General features: G+C 39.2%; 1 protein-coding gene across 1 annotated transcript; it reads left to right on the forward strand.

The window, feature by feature from the left end:
• The first annotated feature begins 347 nt into the window (after window positions 1-347).
• Window positions 348-18,588, forward strand: TSBP1 (testis expressed basic protein 1). The gene is made up of 4 exons (XM_045573165.1): window positions 348-384; window positions 10,946-10,966; window positions 12,492-12,506; window positions 17,625-18,588. Exons 1-4 carry the CDS (start codon window positions 348-350, stop codon window positions 18,308-18,310), a joined length of 759 nt encoding a protein of 252 aa, XP_045429121.1. The 3' UTR covers window positions 18,311-18,588.
• Window positions 18,589-22,788: the final 4,200 nt, after the last annotated feature.

The following is a 22,788-nucleotide window of genomic DNA, read 5'->3' on the forward strand; positions in this document are numbered from 1 at the left end:
GGTGAACTCAACATCCTATTCTCAGCAATTGATAGGTCATGAAAGAGGTGAATTAATTAGCCATTCAGGTATCTGAAGGGAAAATATTTCAAGCAAAAAGGACAATAAGTAAGCCACTCTGGCGTAGAAATATTTTCAGACTCTGTAGGAAAGCAAGTGAGGTTGGAGCAGAATGAAAAATAAGGGGAAGAGAGCCACCAGAGTTATAGGGGATTTTGGCCTGTCATGTTTTTATTTATTTTCCCTTGAATGTGTTATCCACTTATAAATAAAACATTTCTTTTACATTAAAAAAAAAGAGTTATGGGGGACAGCATTCCTGGGGTCTTCCTTTGAAAGGTGTCGTAATGACTTTGATGGTCAAGCAGATATGGCCAGTCACTGGTGGGTCTTAAGCAGGGGCATGACCTTGTCAGACAGGAAGTGAAAGAGGTGGCTGCTGGGCTACAGACCCCTGGGAGTGCCCCAACCAAGGACCCCCTGCCAGCCTACGGACACTCTCCAAAGCCAGCGAGGTGTTAAGCCATACCTCCCCCAACTCTGCTAAAAGCTCCTGTGTGTTCCCAAGTGCAGCCCCAGAGCCAGATCCTGGATGAAATACCACAAATTAGTTATAGCATCACCTTGTAGTATAAAAAAAAAAAAAAAAGGTTTCTTCTTTTTTTAATCGTTATTATTGAAAGTATTACATATGTCTTCATTTTTCCACATTGACAGGCAAAAAAAAAAAATTCCAATTGCCAGACTAAATTGTAGGAAACAAAATAAATATAAATTCTTAATTAGGATGTGTTTGCTACTTCAAATGCAACAGAAGCACATATCATTAAATATTATGTAAAATAAATTAAATAAGTATCACAAAAAAGAGAGAATAATAATTTTTCAGCAACCAAACTCTGAGGCATAGAATATTACATTCTACCTCATAAAGAATTTAAAATTCTGTTATAAAGAAATTTACTGAGCTAGAAGAAAACCAATTCCATGAACTCAGGAATGAAATCAATTAACAGATGAAGTTATTTACCTAAGAAACTGAAATTATAAAGAAGAACCAAATAAATTCTAGTGCTGAAAACATCATAAGTAAGATGAAGGAAGCAATAGAGTGTATACTAGTATGTGGCAAGGCAAACCAAATGGAAGAAAGAATAAATGACTTGGAGGATAGGAATATAAAAATAATTCAGTTACAAAAGGATGGCAAACAGATATTTTAAAAGTGAAGAAACTCCACAAAAGCCATCAGATTCTATCAAAAATGCAAATATGAAAATAATTGGTGTACCAGAAGAAGATAAGGAGATGGGGACAGAGAGTTTAAAGAAATAATAGCTGAGAACTTCCCAAACCCTGGGAAGGAATTGGACATACAAATCCATACCTCAATGCAAAAAGACTTTCCAAAACACAATGCAATGAAACCATTAAAAGCCAATGATAAAGAGATAATCTCAGGAGAAACCAAGATGGCAAACTCAGTAAGCACCTTAGTAAGCTGCCGCCTAGCACAACAATTTCAAAACAACAACTAAAAGACAGAACGGACATCATCCAAAGCCACAGGAAAGCTGGCAGAGTGGGAAATCTACAACTAGAAAGGAGAGGCTCACAGGTCAAATTGGGAGCCACAAAGCACTGAGGTAGAGAGACGCTCCTGTGCAGACAAGAAGGGCGGCCGAATGCCTGGCTGGCGGGAGGGGAAAGGAAGTACCCAATTGCACTGAATCCTTTCCGACTGCCCTGAACCCCAAGCCCAGCCAAAACCTTCATACGGGTGGAGTCTGGACTGTAGAGAAAGGCACCCAGAGACTCAGAGACTGGGAGACCGGGGGAGCCTGGAGCCGCAGCGGGCAGGGTCTACAGTCATGCGCTCACAGAGAGGTCTGACCGCGGAGGATGACTCGGCCTCTCCGTAGCGTTAGGAGTCAGAAGCTCCAGATTACAGAGACCCAACCCAATTCCAGGCGAACCCCTGGGGCACCCACGCTTTTGCATGGGGAATCTGGGACGGTCAGGCGGAAACTCAGGAGAGTCACTGAAGGCAGAGGTCTGAGGCATATGCATAAGGGCAGGGCTGACAGGAAGCCAAGACTGTCAACTCAGCCCTGAAACTATGCCCCATCCAAGCCAAGCACAGGCTTTTGCAATTTTTCAAGTCTGACCCTATAAGACTGTCTCCAATACAAAAGGTATCCTGGTGTAGACACAACTGGTACTCACATCCAGTGGGCCTGGGAGTCAATTCCTCCCAGTGATACCAACAACAATCAAGTATTAACTACAACAAGGCTGTACACGCAGTCCACAAAGGGGAGCACCAAGAGTGTCTACCTCAGGTAACTGGGGAGGCTGACCTGCCAGACCATATAGGACACCAAGCACACAAAGCCACCCTACCAACTCAGGGAAGCAGCAAAAATGCTGAGACAAGGAAAGAGATCTCAAACAAAAGAAATGGAGGAGAACAAAAGACTGGATATAGAGTTCAAAACCACAGTTATAAGGTTTTTTAAGAATTTCCTAGAAAAGGCCGATAAATTTAATGAGATCCACCTAGAAATTAAACATAAACTGAAATAAAAAAATATTATACAGAGATCCAACAGCAGACTGGAGGAACTCATGAATCAAGTCAAAGATTTGGAATTCAAAGAGGCAAAGGACACTCCTCTGGAGAAGCAAGAAGAAAAGAGAATCCAGAAAGTTGAAGATAGTGTAAGGAGCATCTGGGACAACTTCAAGAGTTACCAACATCAGAATTATGGGGGTGCCAGAAGAAGACAGAGAGCAAGATACTGAAAACTTATTTGAAGAAATAATGTCAGAAAACTTCTCCCACCTGGTGAAAGAAATAGATTTACAAGGACAGGAAGTGCACAGAACCCCCAAACAAGAGGAATCCAAAGAGGACCACACCAAGATACATCATAATTAAAATGCCAAGGACAAAAGACAAAGAGAGAATCTTACAAGCAGCAAGAGAAAAGCAGTTGGATACCTATAAGGGAGCACCCATACAACTATCAGCTGATTTCTCAACAGAAACTATGCAGGCCAGAAGGGAGTGGCAAGAAATATTCAAAGTGATGAATAGTGAGAACCTACAACCAAGACTACTGTATCCAGCAAAGTTATCATTCAGAAGTGAAGGTCAGATAAAGAGCTTCACAGATAAGAAAAAGCTAAAAGAGTTCATCACCACCAAACCAGTATTGTATGAAATGCTGAAAGGTATTCTTTAAGAAGAGGAAGAAGAAGAAAAAAGATAAAAATTATGATCAACAAATACATATATATCAACAAGTGAATCTAAAAATCAAGTGAATTAAAAATCTGAGGAACAGAATAAACTGGTGATTATAATAGAATCAGGGGCAAAGAAAGGGAGGGGATTGATAATTATCAGGGGGGAAAGGGTGTGAGGGATGCAGGAAGAGACTGGATTAAAATCATATACCTATGGATGAGGACAATGGGGGGGAAGGGCAGGTAAGGACAGAGGGTGGGGAGGGAACTATTGGGAGGGGGAGAAGAAACAATTGTAATAATCTGAGCAATAAAGATCTATTTTTAAAAAGGAGAGATAATCTCTCACAGACAGCAAAGAAAAAAATGAGTAACCTATAAAGTAACCACCATTAAACTAGCAGCAGATTTCTCATCAGAAACTCTATAAACCAGGATAAAGTGAAATGTATATTCAAAGAGTTGAAAGATAGAAGTTGCCAGCCTAGAATACTTTCCAGCAGTTATCTTTCAAATATAAATGAAAAAATAAAGGCTTTCCCAGAAAAACAAGATCTAAGGGAATTTACCAACACTAGTCCTGCCTTACAAGAAATGATGAGAGGCGTTCTTCAAGCTTAAATGAAAAGACATTAATCAGCAACATAAAAACATATGAAGAAGCCATCTTTCTCAGGCAGAGCACATGCCTCCATGTGGCATCAGCTGGAGGTGGGGAGAGCAATAGCCCAGCCCTCTGGGATCCCTCTTACCCCACCCGGTGAAGCTTCTACTTGCTGACGAGTAAAGCCAAAGGCTCTTTCGGGGACTGAGTCTAACAGACAACTTGCAGGGGAAAGCAGAGGTGGAACTCCGGGTGCTTTGAGATTTTGGAGACCTGCCTCCAGGCCCAGTGGTAGTAAAAAGGCGGACTTGGTGCACAGCTTGGTTCTTGCCACATGCACCAGGCCTAGCAGAGGTGGTCACAATATGTGGATCATTGATAGTTCCAAAAGGTTGCCAGAGCTAGTCACAGACGGCACCTGCCATTAGCCTATTTCAGAGTCACCCCCAAGAGGCCCAGACCAATAAACTCAGTGGCCAGCTTCAGACGACAGAGCAGGATCCAATAAGTTTCTCAAGCAGCACTTCCAAAGGGAGATCTCAACAGGCACAAAAGCCTGCTGAGGTGAATTCTGCTTTATATGCTCAGCACCTGTACAGCATCTTGCATGCCATGTTGGAGGTTGAACCTCACAATCAGCCAGCTTTAGATCAATGCACAAAAGAGCAATCAAGACTCAATTACAAAAGCATGGCCAACATAACCCACACAAGGAACATTCCTAAAGCACCCAGCACAGGTGATCAGGGAGACTGTGCCAAAAGACACCTTATTACATAAGACCTCTCTCTCAGGACTGTGAGTTCACAGTAATGACTATAAGGAGGCTCAATAATTTGTAAGAGGATATATAAACCATAAAAGAAGGCCAATAGAAATGAAAAATGAAATATCTGAAATCAAGAATACACTGAAAGGAATAAACAGGTTGGATAAAACAGAAGATCAAATCAGCTATGTGGAAGACAGAGTAGAAAAAACACCAATCAGAGCAGCAAAATATAAAATGAATGAAGATAGTTTAAGGGACCTTGGGGACAACATGAAGTGCAACAAAATCTGGTATCTTCATCACAGGGATACCAGAACAAAAAGAGAGCAAGCAAGGGATCAAGAACCAATTTAACCAGGTGAAGGAAAAAGACACACAGGTCCAAGAAGCGTAGAGAGGTCCAAACAAGATGGACCTAAAGAAGCCCATACCAAGGCACATCATAATTAAAATGGCCACGTTTAAATACAAAGATAAAATCTTTAGTCACAAGAGAAAGAGAGTTAGTTACCTACAGGGCAGCTCCCATAAAGCTGTCAGTTGATTTCTCAACAGACACATTTCAGGCCAGAAGGGACTGGCATTAAATATTGAAACAAATGAAAAGCAAAGACCTACAAAAAAGGCTTATTTACCCAGCAAGTCTATCATTTTATATTGAAGGATAAATAAAAGAGCTTCCCAGACAAGACAAAGCTAACAGAGTTTGTTACCACCAAACCAGTATTATAAAAACTGTCAAAGGGCTTGTAAAGAGGAGAGGAGGAACAAGAGGAGGAAAAGGAGAAGGCAAATAAAAAGGAGGGGGAGAAATAGGAAGAGGAGGAGGTTTAAAAATAAAATGGCAATAAATACTTATGTATTAATAATCACTTCAAATGTAAATGGCTTAAATACTCTAATCAAATGGCATAGGGTAACTGAATGGAAAAGTAAACAACTCCCATATATATGCTGTCTGCAAGAGACCCACCTTAGAGGAGATGGGAAAGGTATTTCATGCAAATTGAATTTTTTTTAAAAGCTGGGTGAAAATACTTATTATATCTGACAAAACAGACTTTAAAGCCAAGGCTATAGTAAAAGACAAAGAAGGACACTACATAATGATAAATGAGCAATCAGTAAGAGAATGTGATCCTTTTAAACATGTATGCACCTAACATAGGAGCACCTAAACATGTAAAGCAAATCTTTGCAGACAAAAAGGGAGAAATTGATAGTAATACAGTCATAGTGGGGGATTTCAAAACCCATTGACATCAATGGATAGATCTTCCAAACAGAAATCAACAAGGAGACAGTGTCCTTACATGACACACCAGATTCAATAGATTTAATTGATATCTTTATAGCATTTCACCCAAAAGCAGCAGAATATACATTCTCTTCAAGTGCACCTGGAACATTTTCTAGGATAGATCACATGGTGGGACACAAAACAAGTCTCAATAAATGCAAGAAGAGCCTTGTGTGGTGTAAGTCAGTTTATGGGAGCATCGTCCCACACACTGAAAGGATGCAGGTTCAGTTCCCAGTCTGGGTACATATCTCTGGGTTCTAAACCTCGTCAGGAGGCATATGGGAGGCAATTTACCAATGTTTCACACATCAGTTTCTCTCCCTCCCCCTCTCTCCAAGGTTAGTGGACATAACCTCAGATGAAGATAAAAAAAATAAATAAATAGCCTGGCCAGTGTGGCTCAATTGGTTGGAGTGTCATCCAGTGCACCAAAAGGTGGGGGGTTCAGTTCCCAGTCAGGGCAAATACCACGGTTGCAGGTTCGATTCGATCCTCAGTCAGGGTGCATGCGGGATGCAATTGATCAATGTTTCTCTCTCACATTGATGTTTCTCTCTCTCTCTCTCTCTCTCTGCTGTCAAATTGAATAGATAAATATATAAATAAATAAATAAATATAAAACAATTTAAGAAGATTGAAGTCATATCAAGCATCTCTGACCATAGTCATATGAAACTAGAAATCAATTGCAAGAAGAAAACTGGAAAACACCAAAGGCTAAATAATAGACTACTAAAAACTAAATGGGTTAACAACAAAATCAAGGAAGAAGTTAAAAGCTACCTTAAACAAATGAAAATGAGAGTAAAACAACCAAAAATTCATGGGACACGAAGAAAGCAGTTCTAAGAGGGAAATTCATAGCATTCCAGGCATATCTCAAAAAAACAAGAAAAAGCTCCCCCCAAAAATCTAACTTTATTTTTAAAGGAATTGTAAAAGAACAACAAAGTCAAAAGTGAATATAAAACAGGAAATGATATCAGAGCCGAAATAAACAAAAAAGAGTCTAACAAAACAATAAAAAAGATCAATGAAACCAAAAGCAAACCTTTAATTAGCTTATTAAGAAAAATAGAGAGGACTCAAATAAATAAAATCATAAATGAAAGATAAGAAGTAAAACTGACAAAAGAAATTCAAGGATTGTAAGAAAATATTATGAACAACTATACAACAACAAATTGAATAATCTGGACAAAATGGATTAATTCCTAGGAACATATAATCTTCCAAAACTGATTCAGAAAGAATCAGAGAATTTGAATAGACAGATTACAATGAGTAAAATTGAAGCAGTAATCAAAAAACTCCAAAAAAAAAATAGTCCTGGATTGGATGGCTTAGCAGGTGAATTTTACCAAATATTCAGAGAAGAAATAAACATTTACCCTTCTCAAACTCTGCCAAAATATTCAAGAGAAAGGAAGACTCCAGAGCTCATTTTACAAGGCTAACATTATCCTAATTCCAAACTCAGATAAAGACACTACAAAGAAAGAGAATTATAGACCAAGATACCCAATGAACATAGATTCTGAAATCCTCAACAAAATATTAGCAAATGGATCCATGAATATATTAAAAAGATCATATAACATGACCAAGTGGGACTTATTTTGGGGATGCAAGGCTGGTACAATAACCATAAACTAATAAATGTGATACATTATATTAAAAAGCACATGATCATATCAATAGATGCAAAAAAGGCATTTAATAAAATCCAACACCCATTTTTTATTTTTTTTTAATTCTCAACAAAGTGGTAATAGATCATATCTCAACCTATTAAAGCCCATATATGAAAAACCTACATACTCAATGGGCAAAAACTAAAGCCATTTCTCCTAAAAACTGGAGCAAGACAAGGTTGTCTACTTGCACCATTTGTATTCAACATAGTACTGGTAGTACTAGCCTCAGTGATCAGACAAGAAGAAAAAATAAAAGGCATCCAAATTAGCAAGGATGTTATAAAACTGCCATTATTTTCAGATGACATGATATGTCCCAAGGCACCAAGAATAAATTCAAGATTTGGGAGGACAGGGATGCAGACTGGTGCAACCACTGTGGAGAACAGAATGAAATTACCTCAAAAAACTGAACTCCCATTCGACCCAGTAATCCCACTCCTAGGAATATATCCTAAGAAACCAGAAACACCAATCAGAAAGGAAATGTGCACCCCTATGTTCATAGCAGCACAATTTACAATAGCTAGGATTTAGAAACAGCCTAGATGCCCATCAGCAGATGATTGGATCCAAAAACTGTGGTACATCTACACTAGGGGTGTCGAACTCAATCAGAGAAGGGGCCAAAATCTAAAATCCAGCCTAAATCGCGGGCCGAATGGTTTACTGAACAGTCATAAACTGTCATTGTGATGGAAACGCAGCGGAGTGCAGTGATGACAGCGCGGTGCGGGCCACATTGCAAGGCCTGGCGGGACGGATTTGGCCCATGGGCCTTGTGTTTGACACATGTGATCTACACAATGGAATACTATGCTACCATAAAAAAGAAGGAATTCTTATCATTTGCAGCAACCTGGATGGAATTGGAGAACATCATGCTGAGTAAAATAAGCCAGTCAATGAAAGAGAAATACCACATGACCTCACTCATTTATGGATAATAAGGAACATTATAAACTGATTAACAGAAAGATAGATACAGAGACAATAACGCAACAAACACTGTCAAATTACAGCGGGGAGGATAGGGAGATATGGGGGAGATGAGAGATAAACCGAAGGACTTGTATGCATGCAAATAAGCAAAACCAATGGACGAAAAACTCGGGGGGGTGGGGCATGTATGGGAGTGGGGGGGGGGGGGCAATGGAAAGATATGTACACATATAATACATAAATAAATAGTAAAAAATAAAAAATAAAAGATTTGGGAGGACAAATTTGGGGATGGTAGAAAATGTTTATTGAGTGCTACTGTATGGCAGGTCCAAATTCTAAATATATACATAAATTTTGTTTTTGTTTTCTTTGAATTGCTAAACCTGTGAAGAGGCCTATCATCTAAACAAAAACACATGAACAATAAAAGCAAACACAGATAAGTGGGACTACATCAAACATAAAAGCTTCTGCATAGCAAAAGAAATAACAAAATGAAAGGCAGCCTTCAGAATAGGAGAAAATTTTTACAAACTAATTTCAGATGAAGGGTTAATGTTGATTTTACTCATATATGGAATTTAATAAACAAATTGAACTGCAAAGAAAAATACGGACAGTCATAGGTAAAGAATAACAGACACCTCCGGTGGAGGGGTGGTGTGTTGGGTGGAGGGTGGAGGAATTGAGCAAAAAAGAAAGAGAAAACTCATGGACATGGATAAAAGTGTGGTGGTTGTGGGGGTGGGGACAGAAGGGGCGAGGGAGGTGGATGAGGGAATAGAGGGGATAAATGGTGAAAGAAAAATTAATAGAACAGAACAGAACAGAACAGAATACTCATACAACTCAATATAATAAAACAGCCTAATTTAAAAATGGGAAGAGGAACTGAAAAGGAATATTGCCAAAGATATCCGAGTGGACAACAGGCACATGAAAAGATTCCAACATCACTAAATGCAAATTCCACCACAATGAGTTATCACTTTACATGGATTAGAATGGCTATTATCGGGAACACAGAGATACGTGTTGAAGAGATGTGCGGAAAAGGGAACTCTTATACACTGTTGGTGGGAATGTAAATTGGTTCAGCCACTAAGGAAAACAATATTGAGGCTTCCCAATAATTAAAAATAGAACTATCAGAATCTTCACAACCTGGACCAGCAAAATGGCTCCCACCAAGAAGTAGGGTGAGAAAAAGGGCTTTTCGGCCTCAACAAGATAGTGACCAGAGAACACACTATCAACACTCACAAGCTCATCCATGGAGTGCGTTTCAAGAAGCGTGCCCCTCAGGAACTCAGAGAGATCTGGAAGTTTGCCATGTAGAAGACGGGGAACTCCAGATGTGTGCATTGACACCAAGCTCAGCAAGGCTATCTCAACCGAAGGAATAAGGAATGTCCCTTATGTATCTGAGTGTGGTAGTCCAGAACATGTAATGAGGAAGAAGATTCACTGAACAAATCTGTATGTTGGCTACCACTTTCAAAATCTATAGTTAATGCTGAATGTTGAACAAAGTTATAAAACTACAACAACAACAAAACAAAACAAAACACCAGAAAATAGGTTCTCAAATTGGTAGAGCAATTTCCAGTGTACACCAAGGAGAGGCCTTAGGGAGGGGCCAGGAGTTGGGAAGGAAGGGGTTATGGGGGGGGGGGGGGGGGCGGGGAAGAACATTTGTAAAGCTTTCAACGATAAAGTTAGATTTTAAAAAAAGAAAGAAAGAAAATAACAATGGATATTAAAGAGGTGTTTTGCTTATCATAGCATTATTCATAATAGCCAAAATATGGAGACAACATATATGTCTATACCAACTGATGAATGGATCAATTAGATGTGCCATATATTCACAATGGAATATTATTCAGCCATGCAAAAGGAAAACATCTGCAATTTGTAACAACATAAATGAACCTTGAGCATATTATGTTAAATTAGAGGCCCAGTGCACAAAATTCATACAGTGGGTAGGGAACCTCAGCCCAGCCTGTATCCTCTTCAATCTAGGACTCCTTGGGAGATGATCAACTGCTGATTTAGGTCTGACATCCCTCTCACAATCTGGGACTGCTGGCTCACAACCACTTGCCTAGCTGCCAGCCTGATCACCCCCTAACACTCCCCTGCCAGCCTGATTGATGACTAACTGCTCCCCTGCTGGCCCAAATGCTCCCCCCCCCCCCCTTGCAGGCCTGGTTATCCCCAACTGCCCTCCCCTGCAGGCCTGGTTGCCCCCAACTGCCCTCCCCTGCTGGCCTGGTTGCCCCCAACTGCCCTCCCCTGCTGGCCTGGGATAGAAAATATAGGAAAGCCCAATATCTACTGATGTGTTTGTCTTTATCTCTTTCAGTTGACGATTCTGGAAAAATCAGTAAGTTTGGATCATTTCCTTACCTTACCTATTTTTGTATCCAGGACTTTTGAGATTTTGTTTCCAATTTTTTTTGTATTCCACATTCTTCTAACTTAATCTTAAATGATATTCTCATACTTTGATTTTCTCTTATCTATGTTTATTTTATAACAAAATAGAATGGTCTTGTATTTGATTTGGGTTATTTACTACCAAAGAAGATTGTTAGCATATATTCCCATCAAGTCTACCACAAGACAGCCAGTTTTCCTTGTGCTATAATCTGGCAATAAATAATTTGTACTAAAAAAGAAAATTCTCTAAAACTAATGTAAAGAATAGGTGTTGGGCCCTGACTGGTTTGATTCAGTGGATAGAGTGTCGACCTGCAGAATAAAGGGTCCCAGGTTCGATTCCTGTCAAGGGCATGTGCCTTGGTTATGGGCAAATCCCCAGTAGGGGATGTGCAGGAGCAGCTGATCGATATTTCTCTCTCATCAATGTTTCTAACTCTCTATCCCTCTCCCTTCCTTCCTGTAAAAAAATCAATAAGATATTTTTTTTAAAAAAAAAAAGAATAGGTGTCGGTCATCTACTAATGGGCACGTGGGCTGTTTCCAGAACTTAGCTATTGTAACTTGTGCTGCTATGAACACAGAGGTGCCTATATTCTTTCTGACTGGTGCTTCATGTTTCTTAGGGCATGTTCCTAGGGGTACATTTACACAATGGAATACTATGCAGCAGTAAAAAAGTAGGATCTCTTACCCTTTGATACAGCATGGAGGCACCTGGAGAGTATGTTAAGTGAAATAAGCCAGTCAGAGAAAGAGAAGTATCATTGATCTCACTTAGATGTAGAATCTAATGAACAAAAACTGATGAAAAAAATAGATTCCAAGACATAGAAGCATAGAACAGACTGTCAAATCTCAGAGGGAACAGGGGGAGGGGTTGGGGGGAGGGATATTAACCAAAGAACTTGTATACTTATACGGACACAGACAATATGGTGGTAAAGGCCGGTGGGGGGGGGGGGGGGGGGGGGGAGGGGCAGCAGATGCAGTCTAGAAGAGTCAATGGGGGAGGGAAGGGGACATTTGTAATACTTTCAACAATAAAGATTAATAAAATATGTACATTAGCTATGGATGTAAAAAAGAATAGGTGTCAGGACAAGACACAATTTTGATAATTGACCAACAACACATATTTCAAATTGATCTAAAGGAGAAGGGGGTGGGGACTGACTTGTGAAAAACAAAGAAAGCAGGAAATTACAATGGAAAGGTAGGAAATTAGTAAAACAGATATTGCTTATCAAGGATTCAGTCCCACACACTAACCAAATGAGCCCCTAACGATCACCTTCGCTGGGAGGAGGATTGGAGCGTGCCCAGCAGCACTCCTGGGGCTGAAATTCCTGGGGGTTCCACATCCTCTGCTGGTCCCGCAGAACATTTACTACAGAGGTCTCGTTAGAGCTGGGTCCTCCTTGAGTTAGAAAATTCCCACTAATCTTTCTTTTGTGTTTTATTTTTAGCACTATCTCCTGTGGGTAAGTTCCTTTTCTATTCTTGTGACATTTGACATTGTTTCTGGCCTGGCTGTTTCTACTCCCAAAATACATACTTGTGCCTCTAAGGCCATGTGAAATGTCCCCATTCTCCAAAATGAAGCAATACTTGAAATAACTATTTTTGGAGAGATTGCTATAGAGGAGATAAAGCTCATACAAAAGGGTGGCTTCCTCTCTAGCCACCCTCCTGGCTCTGGAAGAGCCTCCGCACTGACTCGCAGCAAAACACAGTGAAAGAAAGATGGGTTCTGAACTCCAGTAGTTCCTCGCCAGTAAGTTAAAACTCGTTTTCAGTTGTACGTAAAGGCCTTACTGTATCATGTTAATAGAAAAAATAGTTCAGGACAAAATCTTATCTATTTTCTATTGCCCCTAAGTAACTTTACTTTGAGGGATAATAGGCATTGAACACCTACTACATCCTGTGCACTGTGCTGGGCATTTTCAAGCCCAAAAGTGTCTCTTATTCTCACCACAGCCCTGCTTGGTAGCTATTATTACCCCCCACTTTACAGATTAGGAAACTGGCTCAGACACTTAGCAGAGGTTAACAAATTGGTAAAAAGCAGGATGCAAACACAGGGCTTCCTGCCCCAAAGTGAACATACTTTCCACCGCTACATATTGCTTCTTATACGGAACCACAAATGCCTCTGTTGGGATTACTCCTGAAACCTTATCTTTAAAGCAAATATTTGTAAATACAAATATGCATCTATTAGAGAAGCTATAAGTTAAATGCACACAGAAGGCTAAAAATAAAAGACATCCATGTAAATTGATGCTTGGCTTTTAACTATTTTCTAAATTCAAATTTCTCTATGTCAGGATTATTTAATGTAAGCTCAGAGCTCTTCAAGGAAATCAATCATATAAACAAAAGAGAAAAGTAATTTTTAAAACTCTGTAAACATATCGTATGAACCAAGACTGAAATGTAGTGAGATACACTCAGGCATCTCAAACATTCTAGCCACTGACAGACACAAACATGTTCCTTTTTTAAACCTCGCTCTTCTTCCTCAGTTCCCCCTGGAACGAGGCTTGGCTTGTGGTTGGGGAGAGGCCGTGAGGTTGGGAGAGATGGGCATTCAGAGCAGTCATTAGTGCCTGCTCCCCAATGCCCTCCCCACAGGGGAAGGTGGTAAGACAGTGCATTTCCCTTAAAAAGGAAGGGGGCGATGAGAAAGGCTCACAGGCCAAGTCCTTCCCAGAAGTGAATTAGTTCTTAGTAAATGTTTTTTAATTTCCAGAAATACACTCAGTTTAACTTTTCCGTTTCTTTACTTTAAAAGATATATTGCTATTGACAGTGTTTCAAACATGTTCTTCCCAGTTAATATTTTTAATAAAAGAGCGTTAAGGTTTAATTTCTTAATTCAAAGACATATTTGAGACAAGTCAGCCCATCAGACTTCATCAACTCTCGAGAGGAGTGCCTTATTTTCTCTCCTCTATATTCAGCTAATAAGCATGTGACCTTTTGAAATGTTGGCTTACGGCCTGAGAACTAGTATGACTCATCTCTCAGACCTTCTGCAGTCCTGATCTGATTGCTCTCCCTGGAAAAAAACAAATAATATTAGTTTCCTAGTGAAGCCCCTGGTCTATTTTCTACCTTATTTAAGAATCATACAATTAGAATTATTAAATGCGATAGTTATTTCTTGATATCTTTCAGCTTTAACTTATCCAATTAGTATTTTTTTTCAATTTAAACTTTTTAATCAGCCTGAATACATTAAAATGATTGTCAATATCTTGATTAAATTCTTCAATTTTATTAGAATTTTGTTGGATAAGCTACCACCTGCTATGAATGGACAGTTAGCCAGGATTTTCAAAGATTTGCATTATGGAGCTTATGAGGACCAAGGGGAAGGAAAGGTCGATGCACCGTCTAGAAATCTGGAAGAAGGGGGAGAGGAATTCAGGATTTGGTGGAATGATGATTTGTGCCTTCCTTCTGTAATACAAAGTTGAAATAAAATGAACCTCACTTTATGGGATAGCTAGATTCCTAAAAAAATAAACCCCCAGCAAATCTAATTTCTGTTCATTTAGTTTGAGATCAAAAACATGCAGCAAAAATATTAAAACACTCAAGGATATGAAGTGACTGGAGGTATTTTGTGATGGGAGAAATAATAAACATTTTATAAATTCTACAAAATTGTAGCTAAAATAGACACTGATTTGTTTCATTAAATCCTAGAATACTTAGTTTTGATTGACAGAATCTATATTATTTAGAAGATTAAAATTTAGGTTAAAAATGGATAATGCTGTTGTATAAATGACAGTAAACAAGAAACAAATTACCACGAAGAGATGGTAAAACTAAAAATTATTCATAAACTAAGAAAAGTCAGTTTGTTTCAAAGTACCTTCCATCGAATTCATAAAGTTAGAAGCTTTGGTGGAAAAATATCCTCTCTTCACTCTGCACCACACCCCAAACACAACGTGTCCACTGGTTATACTGACAGATCGAAAGATATCCTGGGCTGTTTTTCTCAGTACAGAAGGACTAGGGAGATAGTACCACTGACTTCCATTGGAAAATTAGAAATGGGTTTGTCTAAAATAAAATATCTAGTTTCCATATCTTAATGAACAAGAACTAGTAAGGAAAATACACACACAAAAAGAAAAAAGAAAAAAAAGAAAGAAAGAAAGAAAGAAAGAAAGGAAGGAAGGAAGGAAGGAAGGAAGGAAGGAAGGAAGGAAGGAAGGAAGGAAGGAAGGAAGGAAAAGTTCAGAAAGCATTAATGCAGAGTTTCAAATATAATTTTTATTTTGGTGTCAAAAGTTTAAAATGTCAAACAGAAAACACTGGACTACGACATCTGTTTTGATTCATAGTTACCTCCTTATCTAATACAGGTGTATCTCACTTTTTACTTCTAATAAAATACAGTTCTATATATGTCAATTTTTCAAACAACAAACACTAAATGTACCAAAAAGCTTTTAACATTTAAAAAGACAAATAATTAGTTATTATGAAGAAGTCTTCCTGTAATGTAATATATCTTTCCGCTAAATTATTTGGTGGAAACTAAGGTGACTCGTCTTCATGGTTCAGAGAAGGTTTTTGCCTGTACTGTCTCATTTGGTTGTAGTAACAGCCAATACTTATTGGCTACTATGTGCCATGCGCTGTACTGAGTGCTTTACTTAGATGATATTATTGAATCCTCACAACACTTTTGTGAAGTAGTTACTACTAATGATCCCATTTTACAGATAAGAAAGTAGTATGGAGTAAAGATTTGAACTAGTCTAACTCTAAAAGCTATCCTCCTTAACTATCCGTCTAGAAAACTTAACTCTACAAAGTGGGCAGAGCAATCTACAATAGCTAGGATTTGGAAACAGCCTAGGTGCCCTTCAGCAGATGATTGGATCCCAAAACTTTGGTACATCTACACAATGGAATACTATGCTGCCATAAAAAAAGAAGGAATTCTTATCATTTGCAGCAACTTGGATGGAACTGGAGAACATCATGCTGAGTGAAATAAGCCAGTCAATGAAAGAGAAATACCACATGACCTCACTCATTTATGGATAATAAAGAACATTATAAACTGATGAACCAAAAGATAGATATAGAGACAGTAAAGCAACAAGCAGACTGTCAAATTACAGCAGGGAAGGTAGGGAGATCTGGGGGAGATAATAGATCAACCAAAGGACTTGTTGGCATGCATATAAGTACAACCAATGGACGAAAAACTCTGGGGGCTGGGAAGGGGGCATGTATAGAAGTGAGGGGGGCAATGGTAAGATATGTACACAGATAATAATTTAATAAAAATTAAAAAATTAAAAATAAAATAAAATCATGTTCTAGAAAAAAAAAAAAGATTTGAACTAGTCTAACTCTAAAGGCCATCCTCCTTAACTATCCGTCTAAAAAACTGAGCTCTACAAAGTGGGCAGAGCAAACAAACTAAATATGAGGTGTGAGTCTGTGGGGGTTAACTGACTTACCTAAATAAACCCTGCTGGCAGAAATATTAAACCAAGGTGTTCTGACTCAGATTTTAAATTCAATATTCTTTCTACTATATTAATATTACATGCCAACTTTTTTCTAAGCAAGGCACACCTCTGCTCCATAGCATGAATCCACACAATTCTCCTTGGTAGCACAGATTTTGTTTTTCTTAATTCAGACAATCAAATTGTTAAAAAATAATAATAAAATTTTAAAAGCTAGTAATAAATTCAATCATTTTAGGTAGCACATAAATAAGACATAGCAGAGCTGATTTGCCTACACATAATAAAAGGGACCTTTTGTTTTTGCAAAGTGAGTTAGCCAGTATTGCAAGAAACAGTCTAGTAGTTATTAGTGGTTAAAAGCTAAACTCTGGAGTCTAATTACTCAGTTCAAATCCTAGCTCTACCACCTGCTAATTTTGTCACCATATTCACATTTAGTTAAACTTTCTGTGCCTCAGTTTCTTTATCTGTAAAATGGGGTGATAATAGTACTTACCCTAAATGGTCATTGTGAAGATTATGTAAGTTAATGTGTATGAAGTGCTCAAACAGTGAGTGCCTGGTATGTGGTGAGCACTTAATTAATATCAACTAGCACTATTATTACTTTTGCACAATGAGATGAGCTTTTATTTAATATAGAAAGTACATTTTTAATTTCCTTTTTCTATTTTAAGGAACAATATTGCTTCTTTCCACAATTGTTTCTTTAGAAATAATATAATTAAATTATATTTCTTTTCAGAATACATCCTTCTTTAGCTATTATTCAGCATTATTCATTTGCTAGAACATACATGAACAAATGTCAGCCCACTTATGCTATATTTTACTTTATCTTTCATTAACCTTCCAATTTATCAAAAGAGTCTGGAATGTTATCAGCACTTAATATCATTTCATGTGTAGCATCCCACCAGTTTATATTTTCAAGAAAAACTCAAGTTATCTCCAGTCTCACTTTTAAGACACACACACAAAAAGAAAAAAAGAAAAGAAACAATATCGGGGGGCTGGAGGGAGTAGGAATAGAGAGAAAGTTCTTACCGGTACCTGAATTGTGCACTTTTGTTGTGTGCTCAGTTATACTTCCAGGTTACATGGATGCAAAAAAATCAGATTCCAAAGCCTCGATTCTAAAAGGTGGAGGCACTGCGAAGTCTAAGAGTAGCGAAGAAGAACACAAGGAAGCACTAAAGAAGGAAATCTCTTTCCCAGATACTGATGAGTCCTTGGTGCACAAAACAGAGTCAGAGAGAAAAGCAAAAGACACTGATGTGGACACAGGGAAGATAGACATGGAGGCCGAGGTAAAGGAGAGTGTCATGGGAATGCCAAAAAGAAAGGAAGCCCAGATAAAGAAAAGAGAGGCCGGAATACCACAAGGACAAGCATCCCAAGTAAAGGAGAGCGAGGTGGAAACACCACAAGGCCAAGCATCTCAAGTGGAGGAGAGTGAGGCCAAAACACCAAAAGCACCACCAGCGAAAGTAAAGAAGGGTGAGGCCAAAACGCCAAAAGGACCAAAAGCGGAAGTAAAGAGTGCGGGTGGGACGCCACCCGGGCAAAAACCTCACGAAGAAACTGAGGGTTCTGCAGCCAAAGGAAACCAAGTCAAAGAAAAGGAAGATGAAGCAAAGCCCAAAGATACCAAAAAAACTGATGCCCAAAACAAGAAAAGTGGTGAAGGGAAGGACCAAGTTAAAGGAAAGGAAGAACCGCCAGTCAAGCGTAAAAAAGCAAAAGCAAAAAAGGACGCAGGCAACTAAACGAAGGAAGTGCCAGGAGAGGAGGGAGAGTGAAGATAACTGAAAGGAAAGCCCGGAAGACAACCGATCATATGGATCCTATCGCCCAGACCCAGGTCCTGCCCCGCCATTGCTTAAACGGATTGCAGTTATAGAATGCTTACCGTCTATCTATCTGCAGAGTTTTACTCTTTAAAAGTTTCACCATTTTTACACCTCTCAGCCACAAACTTGTTTCCAACCTTTTATAATTTGATACTTATATTACTTAGTCAAGGAAGCCTGGATACTTTCTGAAATAAAACGTTTTTATTAAATACATGTACAATATTTTTTGACAAATATTATATTTGTGATAGCCTAACCAACCAAACATTAGGTGGGCCTAATGTTTGCAAGGCACTGTTCTAGCAACAAGGGATATACGGGGGGGGAAATGTCAGAGTCCCAGCAATTAAATTGTTTGTCATATATAGTGACATAATATGACAATTTTTTAAAAAATAGACTGAAGTGTCAGAATGTAGCTTGGATGGACAATATAATAAAAGTTACCAACTTCTTGGTATAAGAAGTTAAAGAGATTATCTTTATGGGGAAGGGAATGATGGTATATGACATGTCTCAAAAGATGAGCAAGATGTTGCTATGCTGATGATGTAAATAGAGCAAAAACAAGGCAAAGGGATTAAGACTGCGGTGCCATGCTCCAGGGGAGAAGGCAACGGAATGGTTGCAGAGGTCTATGGGAAGTATTCTGGGGTATGATTTTGAAAAGGAGGGTTAAAAGAAGATTCTGAAAGGATTTGCAACACAGGCTTGGGATTTGTATTGTACTCATCAGGCGAATGGAAGCTTTCTGAGGTATATGTGAAGGAGAGTCAAGTGAATAAGGTTGCATTACTAACATGATAATTTTGTGATTGTGCAAAATAGAGTGAAAGGGAAAAACAACATAGGCAGTAAATCTAGTGAAGAGGTGCTTGGAATAGTAAGTGGTGGAAAGAGAATAAACAGAAGGATGAGATGTGAAATATTTTTTCAATGAAGAATCACTACTTATGATGACTGACTACATATGAGTAAGGGGGAAAAAGTATGGCTCCATAACTTTTGAAACTGGCTGACAGAAAATCAATAACAAACTTGGAGCTAGTTTCTAGGACAGGAAGGGAACAACAAATTGAGTTTGAAGGAGCAAGCAATAATATTTATCTTTCAAGAGAGAACTGGAGTCAGTCCAACGGAGGTAACAATTGAAGGCCTAAGAGTAGGAGCTCCCCAAAGGGGCAAGGACAGAGCTAGCAGAAGTAGAGCTAGTGCAGGTGCAAGAACTACACCTGTGACATGTGGCAGGCTGGAGGAGAACGCTGACTCAGACAGGGAGAAATAGGGAAAACCTGCACAATGATGAGTTGCAAAAAGAAAGGATGGTTATAGGCTAGCCGAGACTTCAGGGAGAATAAGGCCTGAAAGACACATTGCAGGGGCAATGTAGATAGCTGACAAACTTGTAAACAGCACTTTCCAAAATCAGGTAGTGATGAGGTTTTCCAGGAATTTTATTCTTATACTATTCACTCTGTGCTGGTTAGTCCTTACTCTGAATGTTATATTCATTTTTGTTGTCACTGGATATGGATAAACGAAAGTACCTTCAGATGAGATTATGATGGTAAGGGGACCCAAATCATTTCAAGAGAGTAGGAAGTTCCAGTTTAACTTGGAGGAGAAAAACATACAAGGAGACAATAAGAATCATTTTCAAATATATGAATGTCCATCATGGATTAGAATATTTTGTATGGCTCCAAGGAAATAGCACCAATGAGTGAAAGATTCAAGGTAACAGCTTTCTGTCTCAACATAAGGGAAGTGTTTAAGACTGGAAGAGATTAAGACTGTGTGATCTCACCAGCCGATGTGGCTCTGTGTTTGAGTGTAACCTATGAACCAAGAGGTCCCAGGTTCAATTCACAGTCATCGCACATGCCCGGATTGCAAACGCGATCCGTAGTAGGGGGCGTGCAGGAGGCAGCTGGTCGATGTGTCTCATGAAGGTTTCTATCTCTCTCTACCGCTTGCTCTTCCCCTCTCCCTAAATCAATATGAGACTGCATGATCTCTGGTGGATGTGTTATGGAAGAGATTCTTAGGAATGAGCTGAGTGGTTGGAATAGATTATTTTATGAGTCTGTAATTTATAGAATAAAATTATTTTGGACTCGCCAGATGTCTCCCAAGGAACCTTTTCAAACTAACCTGATTTGCTAGAATTCTCTAGAGAGGTTTAGCAAGAGAGCCCAAACTTTAGTCCCTGCCCAACGTATGAAACATTTCATAAATGGCTTATTCTCAGTAACTGCCAGCTGAAGAGAGCAGCGCCACAGCTTCTAGCACAATTCCAACCACTATGTGGATCCCTCCCACGTGCCCTCAGCCCAGCCACAGGGGAAGCCCAAGTTCATTTTAGAGATCACAAGTGAACCACATAGATTTAGCAAGACTGCACTGCAAATGAGGGGGACAGGATGAGAATACGGAACATGGCATTTTTATATTGTAAATTACTTCCACAACTCTGGAACATTCACATTTAGAGATTTTACCATCCTTAGCTGACTTACCTTTCCTATATATGATGCTATTATCAGGGGGGAATGTGAAAAGAAGGCTTTTCATATAGTTAAACATATTCAGGTTTTCATGATCCGTAAGTCATTTTTCTATAGCTCTCTTTGGTTCACCTGCCAACTAGCTAGTAGGTTTCAGAAGGCTGTGAGAAATTCAGCTTCTCTCAGATTTCTGTTAAGAAGCAGGTACCCTGTCAGAAGCAACTACCAAAAAAACAATAGTCCAGCTCAGGTGACTCCATATCTGAATGCATATCCCATTGAACCAAGGATTCAAAAGAGATGAACCCATAGACACCTCTCTGTAGCATCTCCTTAATGTCTAACTTGCAGTGAAAACATCTCCATTCTTCCGAAGCCGGTTTGGCTCAGTGGTAGAGCGTTGGTCTGCGGACTGAAAGGTCCCAGGTTCGATTCCGGTCAAGGGCATGTACATTGATTGCGGGCACATCTCCGGTAGGGGTTGTGCAGGAGGCAGCTGGTCGATGTTTCTCTCTCATCGACATTTCTAGCTCTCTATCTCTCTCCCTTTCTCTCTCTGTAAAAAATCAATAAAATATAAAATAAAAAAAAGAAAAAGAAAACATCTCCATTCCCATTAGGTCATTGAAGGTGGGTTAAGTCATGGAATAGGAACTCCAACTGTGAGAACTGTGTGAACCGTTCAATGGCCACCAAAACCAAAGATTCAAGAATGAAAATTTAAAAGGCCTCCAGAAAAGTGAAAGAATAAGGGTGAACTATCAAAAGTACACCATGTTTAGCAAAATGATGCAAATATTAAGAAAATTATTAAGTATATGTACTTTCCATACAGTTTAAATATAAAGGTAGAAATGTAGAACTTAACAGAAAGCTAATGACAAAAAAATTTAATGTACAGATAAACTAATACAAATGTCAAACACCCTGTTCACAAAACAAACAGAAACTTACATCAAAAACTTCAAGTTGGTTTCTAAGAAAGTAGATCTTAAAAAATCTCATTAGAAAGGAAAGAAGAAAATGTGTAACTAAGGGAAGTGATGAATGCTAACTAAACTTATGATAATCACTTCACCATACACATAGAGTGTCCCATATGTGTATATGTCAGTTATATCAATAAGCCTGGAGAAGGGGAAAATCAAGTCTTACACTTTAAACATATACAATTTTTTGTCAATTATATACTAGCAAAGATGGAAAGAAAAAAAGAATGAGTGGAAGACTCACCATTAGTTACTTTATGTTTAGGAGAACAGCATTAGGAAATAAAAGCTGGAAAGTGAGTTAAAAGATGAATAAGAAATGCAAAGATATTAAGAAATCAGCAATCCTATCTAATAAAAGAGTAATATGCAAATTAACCATCACTCCAACACACAAGGTGGCCTCCCCACTGTGGTCAAAGATGGTTGCCTCCATATGGACACAAGATGGCCACCACAAGATGGCCGGCAGGGGAGAGCAGTTGGGAGTAACCAGGCCTGCAGAGGAAAGCAGTTGGGTGCAACTAAGCCTGCAGGGGAGGGCAGTTGGGGGTGACCAGGCTGGCAGGGGAGGGCAGTTAGGGGTGACTGGACGAGCTGGGGAGGGTAGTTGGGGGCTACCAGGCCAGCAGGGAAGGGCAATTATGGGTGACCAGGCTGGCAGGCAGAAGTGGTTAGGGACAATCAGGAAGGCAGGTAGGTAAGCAGTTGGGAGCCAGCAGTCCTGGATTGTTAGAGGGATGTCTGACTGCCCGTTTAAGCCCGTTCCCAAGGGATCAGGTCTAAATAGGCAGTTGAACATCCCTCAAGGGGTCCCACATTGGATAGGGTGCAGGCTGAGCTGAGGGACACCCCCAGCCCATGCACAAATTTCGTGCACCGGGCCTCTAGTTTG

The sequence above is a fragment of the Pipistrellus kuhlii genome, unplaced genomic scaffold (assembly GCF_014108245.1).
Source record: "Pipistrellus kuhlii isolate mPipKuh1 unplaced genomic scaffold, mPipKuh1.p scaffold_m20_p_5, whole genome shotgun sequence".
NCBI lineage: Eukaryota > Metazoa > Chordata > Mammalia > Chiroptera > Vespertilionidae > Pipistrellus > Pipistrellus kuhlii.

What these genes read in the sequence shown, in the direction of transcription:
- TSBP1 (XM_045573165.1), top strand. Translation starts at nt 348, where the DNA reads ATGACTTTGATGGTCAAGCAGATATGGCCAGTCACTG. An exon ending in GCAGATATGGCCAGTCACTG is followed by an intron (nt 385 to 10,945) that starts GTGGGTCTTAAG and finishes TATCTCTTTCAG; the next exon opens with TTGACGATTCTGGAAAAATC.